At 37.5% G+C, this 10,061-nt stretch overlaps 1 protein-coding gene across 1 annotated transcript; it reads right to left on the bottom strand.

Annotated features, from left to right (window-relative positions):
- Positions 1 to 4,245: 4,245 nt before the first annotated feature.
- LOC149161302 (putative disease resistance protein At1g63350) lies at positions 4,246 to 7,074 on the bottom strand. The gene has a single exon (XM_089434835.1). The coding sequence runs from the start codon at positions 6,979 to 6,981 to the stop codon at positions 4,246 to 4,248; it is 2,736 nt and encodes a 911-aa protein (XP_089290961.1). The 5' UTR covers positions 6,982 to 7,074.
- Positions 7,075 to 10,061: the final 2,987 nt, after the last annotated feature.

Here is a 10,061-nt window from a genome sequence, read left to right as displayed (position 1 = left end):
ATTGCTTTTCTATTTTACTATTTAACTCGTTATTTTTATTTTATTTAACTGTATTCATTAGTCCATTCACCTATTTTTTATTTTCTTACTTTATTTGTTATTATTATTATTATTATTATTAGTGGTTTTTATTTATTTTGATTTTATTATTATTATTATTTTATTTATTTATTTATTTATTTAGTTATTTATTTATTTATTCATACTATCAATTTGATTTTTCTTTCAGTTTTGTTGTATCCCCTTTTGGTTATTCAATTTAATTTTATTCTTTTATTCTATTTTTCGTATTATTTTATTTTAATTCCCTTATTAATTTTTAGTTTTAACTAATTAATTTATTATTATTATTACTATTATTAATATTATTATTACTTTTATTAATTAATTTATTTTCATTATTTATTTTCATTATTTATTTTCATTTAGGTATTTATTCTTTACCTTTGGTCCTTCAGTTAGGTTTTATTCCCCTTTATTTATTACTGGATTACTTTATTTATTATTATTATTATTATTATTATTATTAATTTAGTTATTTTAATTTATTTTTATTATTATCTTTATTTATTTATTTATTTATACAATTATTTTTCAGTTTTGTTTTAGCCCCATTTGGTTATTCAATTTAGTTTTATTTTTATTAGTTTTCATTTTTTATTCATTTAGTAATTTATTATTAATTTTTAGTTTGAATTAATTAATTCATTATTTATTTTCATTTATTCTTTACCTTTGGTCATTATTCCCCCTTTATTTATTATTTGGTTTCATTATTCTTAGAGCTTTAGTATTATTTTGCATTATTTTTCATTTTTTATTCACTTATTAATGTATTATTAATTTTTAGTTTGAATTAATTAATTCATTATTATTAATATTATTATTACTTTAATTATTTTATTATTTATTTTCATTTATTCTTTACCTTTGGTCATTATTCCCCCTTTATTTATTATTTGGTTTCATTATTCTTAGAGCTTTAGTATTATTTTGCATTACTAAGTTTTAATTTTATTAATTAATTAATTAATTTATTTGTTTTTTTTTTTTTTTTTGGTATGTGTTTTATTCCATTGATCCATGAGCATTTTAACTTTTATTTCATTCTCCCTTAATTTAGTAATCTGTTGCAACTAATTTTCTTACTGTATTTTGATCCTGGTCACTTGGTCATATTAGCGGCTGGTCAAACTAGCCGTTGGAGGCTCTACTCGATCTATTTAACATGCTTCGCTAGATCTGTTCTTCAACTTGTCCTGACGATGAACCACACTAGTTGGTTCGAAACGCGTCGACAAATGATGTTCCATGTGATTTTCGCCGAAATCTTTCTCTAACATAAATCTTATATTGTTTATTATTAAGTTAAATATTAGTTACTCTAATAATTGTGCATAATTCTATTTAAACTTGTCCAAATTAATATCTTTCTATATGAGTAGTTTTTAAGTGTGAATTTTTGGAAAGTTTTCTGGTCTATTCTCTGATCCAATTTGTTTAGAATCTTACTAGATTCATTGAAATCACAAGTTTGACCAGTGAACTCTTAACAATCCAAGTGCCCCAGAAGTTTTTGAGGGTGCTAAATCCATATATGCAGCAAAAAAACCAATTTAAACAACACAAATTATTGAAACAACAATATAAGACATTGAATTTGAATTCTATTTTTATTGAAATATACTATTATATTAAAAATAATAAAAATATAATATTTTATTAAAATTAAGTTTTATTGAGTTTAATTATTTTTTGTCAAAATCAATCTAAAATTTTCCAAAAGATTTTGGATGAAGTGCTCTCTTAAGACACTCTTTAGACATGATTTTGGTTTGGCCCTTTTATGTAAATCTCTATGGAGAGCGGTCTTTGGAGACAGTTTATGGAGTAACGCTATTAAGATGAAATATCTTGGGAATAGAGATGTCATATATTGGTACAGGAACAGATCTCTGGGTCCTGCACAAGGGTCGGCTATTTGGAGGAGCTTCCAAAAGGTTCTTCATTTCTTCTTCAGGAATATGGTATGGAAATTTCAAACAGGAAACAACATTCTAATTGGCATTGATTCTATCATGGGTGTTGAGATGGAGTCCCCTATCCCTCAACAACTTCTTATGTTCCTTCAACAAAAAGGTTTATTCTACTGGGCACAAGTCATTCAAGGATGGCAGGGAGCTATTCCTAGATGGAAATCGGCTATGGAGCTGGGCCTCGATGAAACATTGGCTGCACAATGGAACAAGACTATCTGGGATATGAAGCATGCTGGGATATTTAAAACAGAGGAAAGCGACAACATTGTCTGGCAGGTTAAGAGAGGCAGGACCAATGTTTTAGTCAGAGATATATATCTCTCCTTAATTGAAGATCAAAAGGAGCCTTCCCAGAAAATATTTCCAAACACTTTCTGGAAATCAGGTTGTCCACTAAAAATTATACTTTTTTCATGGCTAGTATTTCATAATAAAAATCTTACATGGTCAAATCTACAGAAAAGGAACTGGCACGGGCCAACTATATGCTCAATCTGTCTATCTGAAACAGAAGACAACATGCACATTTTTCTTAACTGCCACCTCACACAGATCCTATGGAAGCAGCTGGCTGCACATTTTGGATTTTCTGTCATATCTCACTCCTCCATTATGGATGCATTCGAATGGTGGGGTTCCCAGAAAATCACTTGGTGGCCTATTCCACTTATTGTCTACTGGTTCATTTGGAAATGGTGAAACAAAAGGATATTTCAAAATTGCAAGGTGGAATTCGGGCACATATTCGACAAAATCATCCCCTATTATTTATCAATCCTCCCATATATTCCCCAGCAATTGAAGTCTCAGTCTAGTGCAACAACCCTTCAACAGCATATCCTCCCGCGGGCTCATTTTGACGGTGCTGCAAAAGATGGCCGATGTGCCTGTGGTGTTTACATCTGCATTGCAAAGGACCAGCAATATTCTATCTTTTGGAACGGTGGCCTAGGGACTAACAACAAAGCTGAGGCCATGGCTCTACATGGTCTTCTCATCTTCTGCTCTTTTTTGGATATTGGCCCAATTCAAATCTTCGGTGACTCCAAAATCATCATAGAGCATGTAACCAGAAAACAATCTATAAAAAACGACAATCTATCTGGATGGTTGGGCAGGATTTCAACATTATGGAAGCCTTCACTCTTCCCTATCTCACATATAAAGCGTTTGCAAAATGAGGTGGCGGACGAGCTATCAAAGAAAGGTTTGCAATCTCCATGTGGTATGTGGCATCTGAGCATCACTGTAGAATCCATCACATACTTTATTCAGCCTTTCTCCATGCAGGGTATATAGTGTCGCCCCTATTCTGGTATGTTTCATGATCCCGTTCTTATTATTTCTGTCATATGTCCAGGCATTATGTTTTTGTCTTAATATCTCTCTGCATTAGAATCAGTTGCTACTATCAATCCTCATACTTGATCTATCAAACAAATATGTATCTTCTGGAAAGTTTCTGTCAGATGTAGGGCTCCATCCATTTCCCTTTTGGCTGGAAATATTGTCTATTTCTCCATAATGTACATGTTTTTTCTATATATAATATACAACTTTTTCTTCTGAAAAAAATGTTCCCATAAAAACTTAAAAAAAAATTCAATTAAAAAAACTATATAATTTTAATAATATTACTTTAATATTAAATTTAAATAAAAATAATAATCTTGTTTATCTTTTTATTATTCTTATTGTAATTATAAGTTGCATACCAGGCAAAAGAATCATACAAAATAATATATAAACCTATTTACCGAGCAATAAAATCATGCGTACTAAGTAATATAAACCATATATATTATTAACCAAAATATTTGTAATCTGCATATTTTTCTAGAAATTCTGAAATCTCCCTACGAAATACATGACTTTTATCTTTATTCTTTGTTGGCATGTGTTCACACGAAGGTATTAACCAAAAGTTTTTTAATCTGCAAATTTCTCGAGAAATTCTAAAAAAAATGATACAGACCAAATTCTCCTGCCCAAATGCAAATACATGACTTTTATCTTTATTCTCTATTAACATCACTTTTATCTTTATTCTTTGTTCCCATTTGGCCAGTGCAAATGATCCCCACGCAATCTCGTCAATTCCTCACACACGTAAAGCAACAGCTAAAAATCAGTGAGTGACACGACTCACGCTACATTTCATATAATAATTACTCCAATTACATCCACGCTAACACACTCCACTTCATCACAACCATTTACATTTATTTTCAAGTAATGTTTTCATGTTGGGATCCTCCCATTGGAGGATTTCATCCCACCATTCTCTCTCACATTCTATGGACTCCAAATGATTTAACTTATCCCATCCCCCACGCAATCTCTTCAATTTCGGACATCCCATTACTTGTAGAGACTTGAGCATGGGGGGTAACGGTGACGCCCCCTCTCCCAACCCTCCACTTCCACTTGCTGCTCCCACTGCCCCCACACACTCCAACGACTGTAAATTGTGAAGCCACAAACTCTCCAGCTTTGGAAAACGCTTCCCCAATTCCAACTCCTCCAACTTATCACAACTCCATATGGTTAGACCTGTCAAACATGTCATCTCAGTGGGGAGCTCTTTCAACTGCTTACATGCATATACACAAAGGTATTTGAGCTTTGGGAAGTGAGGCACTCGCTCCACATTGCAATTGGTGAGAATGAACCTTTCGATATCTTTCATCACCTGCATGTCTTGCAGAAGGTAATTATGACCGTCTACACCCACAAATTCCAAGTCCAGCTCTCTCAAGTTTGACCAATTTCCCAAAACCCCCTCCTTAACTGATGATTTTATTTTTGCACCGAAAACCATGAGACGCCTCAGGGTTTGCAGATCCTTTAAACAAGCAGACGCTCCTTCCGCATTTGCATCCTTCTCGAAATCCAATTCAATCCTACTGTCATCCATCGTCAATATTTCCAGTGAAATCAATTCCTTGATCCCACGCGGAAGATGCCTCAACTCGTTACACCAGTCCATTTGGAGAACCCTCAGACGTTTGAGTTCAGTTATGCTCTCAGGAAGGCACCGTAATTGACTACACTCACTAACATTCAAGAATTGTAGCTCCTTCAGGTCGCCAATAGCTTCCGGTAATTCACGTAGGCTCGAGCATTCACTTAGTTGGAGGGAGGCCAGGTGTTTCAGGTTCCCGATAGAAGGCGGCAGAGACGTTATGCCAGTCCCACTAAGATCGAGGACCTTCAGTGAGGACAAGTCGCACAGGAACCTTTCCGGAACTTCTTCAATACCATGATTCTGATTTAATAGGAGAACCGAGAGGGACCGGCATGGGAAAGTTGTGGGCAGGGAGTGTAGATCATTTCTCATCAATGACAGTTTTACACAGTCCTTGCTGACGACTTCCTCGAAGTTAAAACTTTTCAGGCTCTGTCCGGCTTTAAAACAACACCTCTGCTCTTTCTCCGCAGCAATGCGGATTGCCAAATCCCTAAGGATATCGTGTATTTTAACCTCCTTAATCCTTCCGCCATAACCATGACTTACCACCTCAATCAGACAACGACCCGCTAGCTGTTTGATATGCAAATCCCCAATGTCATGCAAGTAGCTGTCTCCACTTTCTTCCACCAGACCTTCACAGATCCACATGTCTATGACTTCTGAGACCTCGATTTCTTCATCTTCTGGGTAAGCTGCAAAATATAGAAAACAAGTCTTTAAACGATGTGGTAGAACATCGTAGCTCCATCTGAGACGTTTAAATAGCTTTTTCTCCACTCCTGAGTGCAGGTCATAAAACGTTTCACTGACGTTTTTCATGTGATCTAAAGCAATCACCCACTCATTATGAGCACTAGTATGTTGCTTCATTGCAGCAGCGACTACATTTATGGCCAGCGGCAACCCCTTGCACTCCTTTGCGATTTCCCTGGCAACTTCCTCTATTTCATGTGGAACATTTCCATTTTGAAATGCTCGGCTACGAAACAGCTGCCAACCCTCCTCTTCCGACAGCGGTTCCACTTTTATAATCTCTTGCACATTCATGTTTGTACACACTTCTTTTTCCCGGGTCGTTAGAAGAATTTTAGAACCTGTGTCATGCAACGACACTCCTAGCTCTTGAAGCTCATCACTCGTCCACGCCTCGTCCGCCCACATATCATCTAAGAGTAGAAGATATCTTCTATCCTTTAAACGGTTGCGCAACATATCTCTTCGCCCTTCCGGATAATCTGGAAGTTGTCCCAAGCTTAATCTTTCGGCGACACACTTTTGCAGAGATGAGATATCGTTTCTGGAAACTGTTAACTTAATAATAAGGTCAAATGAAGTCTTTACCTTCTCGCTGTTGTTGATGGTGTCAAGCAGCCGCGTTTTACCAACGCCCCCCATGCCGATGATACCAATTCTTTGAATGTTGCTATTTTCATCGGTTAACAATCTTTCAGCAACCTCCCTCTGTTCAGATCGCTTTGCGTCTGCAACAATACATGTTTCGGTGATCGGAATCGGTATCTGGGTGCGCGGAGTAGGGTCCCCGTATTGCCCGCTGCTAGGAAAGTCGGGCTGCGCCCTCTGTGAATGGAGTTGAGCAAGAATTCGGTTCCAATTTCTGATATCTTTGCTGATTTTATAGCGGCAGAGGCACTTGGGACAGCAACCAAGGTAGCTTTTGTGTTGCTGGTGAGCCTCGTACAGTTGGCCAATAGAATCAGAACTTACTCTTAGCGTCTCCGCAGTCTCCAACCAGATCCTCACTGTTGGTTTAGCTCTGTGTTGCTCTCGACGGAGCTCCTCTTCTATCTCATTTTTAGCATTCTTCACATTTTCGACATCTTTTCCCATCTGGGTGACAGCGCGAGGCAAACAAATGAGCACCTTCACTGGTGCAACGACTTTTTTGAAGAGGCTGATCAAACCTTCGCTCAAGACATTGGCTGCAAATCCAGTAGCAATTTCGGCCATTGCTTCACAAGAATAAAAAAGCGTGCGGTCTGGAAAACCAAAATAAACAAACAAACCCCAAATCACACGGGCAAACCAAAATACAAATCGCTGCTCCAAAATTAGGATTTCTCCTCTACCTCAAATTGGGCCAAGGCTATGCAGACTGACTGTCGAGGTGAATGCATCCGGGAGTAGGCAACCATTATTAATAATTTGTCTTGTGGTTCTTGTTCACCTGGGGTCCACAGTAATTTCGAGAGAAATTTGCACTGGAACAACGGGAAAGCAACTTGATATGACAGCCATTAGTACTCAACAGCTGTGAAGCAACTTGGACTTAGACAGCGTGCAACGGAGGGACCTCACAAAAGCATCGAATGATGGCAAGGGCTAATGAGCCTGCTATCAGGCATTAAATGCCCGCTTAGCTGCAAGCTCGATAGCCATATAGCTTTCGGTGGGGTCAGACTTTTCGGAAAGGCATCGCGCGCGTCTGTTTTATATGGCTATCGAGCTTGCAGCTAAGCGGGCATTTAATGCCCGATAGCAGCCTCGTTAGCCCTTTCCTTTGATGTCGTCTCGTCATGGTGATTGTGATTGTAGATATAGGTACATGAATAGACATAACGTGATGACATATGGGATGAACAAGGAGAGTACATGTAAGAAGATGTGTTCTTGAACGAACAAATGAATGATGCATGTGAGGAGATGTGCTTGCGAATGAACAAACATGTGAGGAGAAATTTTTGTGAACAGACGAAAATGTCAAGCATGCCAAAGTACAAGCAAGGAGCAATGTGCACATACAACATCAAGCGAACCCCAATGACCATCGAAGACTCCGCACACCTTTCCATGCAGAGGTGAAGTTGTGATACACTAAGATGACATCCATCACTCAGCAGAAATGAAGCTCGACATGTACACCACCACTAGCATGAACATACTAGCATTGTCATGTTGAGTAGTGTCACGAGTCATGTCAGCCACATCACTACTATGGGCCCTACTATTGTAAATCAATTTAATGTAATGTGGAAGTCCAAGGTACCCACTTGTAATTGGAAGAGTTATGTAAAGCTGAAGATTCAAATAAGTCAAAAAATCATGAAGGAAGTCGAACAATCAAAAGGGTGAGTTTCATCCTTCGTTATAAATACCCCCTCATTTGTACATGAAAAGGACTTTTCACCTAACTCCTCCCACATAGCCTTGAGAGTCTATAGTATTTTCTTTGAGGAACGAGGAGTGGCTCCAATGCCCCTTTCACGTGGTTAGTGATGTATGGTGTATCGATGTGTCTTGGAACTTTCGCTTAATTCACAAGCCTGATAACACACCAACATGTTTTTACACATGTGTTCTAACTATATGTAAGATTAAACTTGAACACTTGTAATACATGTTTCTTTAACCTGTGTTAAAAAATTGACCTCATTCATTTTCTCTAATACATATAATTATGAAAATGTGTTGTATAAGTTGTTAACACTGTCTTGTCCGTGTTGGTTACTGTTGGAAATAACACTGAGAGGGGGGGTGAATCAGTATTATCTAATTCTTTTCAATATACCTTCCAGATTTATACTTTAATTTATTCTTCAGATATTGATCAGTAATTTGTATGTCAGTTCCATATAATAATGAACAAGAACAAGAAAAACCGACAATCACATCAAAGAACACCAGATATAAGGTGGAAACCCAATGTGGGTGAAAACCACCTGCTGCAATATGTCTCTATCTTCTTTCAATTAGAAACTTCTTTTTACAATGATTTTGTACTAGTGCAGTCCTTTACCAGTACGCAGGCTGCAACCTGCAGAGAGCTACAACCCTCTCTCATTTTCCAGCTTCTCCTGGAAGGGAGCTACAACCCCCTTAGCTCTTGTACTAGCCAAGATACTAGTACGTAGGTGCTGGCCTACTCCTTTTCTTTCAAGGACCACGTTTCATTAATTTTCAAACTGGATCCATCAAATAATCTTCAAGTACATGTGAATCAACCAATCTTCTTTTACAATCAACCAATGAATAATTTCTCAGAATGCAGTAACCAGAACAACTATACCAGGAATATAAACCCAGAACTATTGCACTGCGTACCTCCGCACCTGCACTATGGATTGCCTGCGGACCTTTGACTAGAGTCAGATTATCAGTCCTCCAATGTACCACAGACTGTCAGATCCACAGATCTGATCATGCGCCAAAGAGATCATGACTTATCAATAGATCCACCTTTACGATTTACAGATTCCACCTTGATATAGATCTTGCTTTTCAAACCGATCACCCAAAATTTCAGATCTTAAGATATTCAAATTTCACAAGTGACTAGCCAAATGCTCTCCTTTCCTTTTTATAGGCAAGCCCTTACTAAAACCATGAAACAAAACCATAGAGAGCCAATACAAGGGACCCAAAAACCTGGGGCTCAATAATTTAGAATCAATACCACGGACCAAAACCATAGGATCAAGCACGTCAGACAAGATACCATGAATCAATCATAAAAATTCCCACGTGCACGTGCTTCTTTGCATTGGAGTGAGTGAATTTGAGGTCCGCACCTTTTGAATGGAGTACCTGCGGGTATATCTGGACTTCTTATTCGAGGCACCTGCGGGTCCACAAATTTTCTTAGGCTCACCTGCATGCATCTCATTTTCTATGATTTTGAGAGCTTGATCAGAGATTTGTCACTTGAGAGAGTTGCCATCAAGTACAACACTTGTGCTATAGCGCCAAATCTGAATCATAATGCCAACAATCTCCCCCTTTGGACTTGATGGAAACCCCAAGATCCTCAACTTCATTCTCCCCCTTTGACATCAAGGGCAAAGGGTTATGCTCCCCCTGAGAACATGCTGAAGTCTCTGCTCTGCTGAGTTGATCATGCTCCCCCTAACTATAGACCAGATTTGCAAAAGAAGTTTTCTTCAAAGAGAACCATAATCCACCATACACCGTAAATGACCTTGACAAAAGAGATAGAGACATATTAGCAACAATATTCATATCAGCATCCATGTTCTCCTTCTAAACTTTCTCCTCCAAGATCTTCTACCATAATGCCAACAATGCATTATTAG

The sequence above is a fragment of the Pinus tabuliformis genome, chromosome 5_2 (assembly GCF_031772625.1).
Source record: "Pinus tabuliformis cultivar Carrire ecotype Pingquan chromosome 5_2, CPIR1, whole genome shotgun sequence".
Classification (NCBI taxonomy): Eukaryota; Viridiplantae; Streptophyta; class Pinopsida; order Pinales; family Pinaceae; genus Pinus; species Pinus tabuliformis.
The sequence above is the reverse complement of the archived record's forward strand: the minus strand, read 5'-3'. Positions and strand labels throughout refer to the sequence as shown.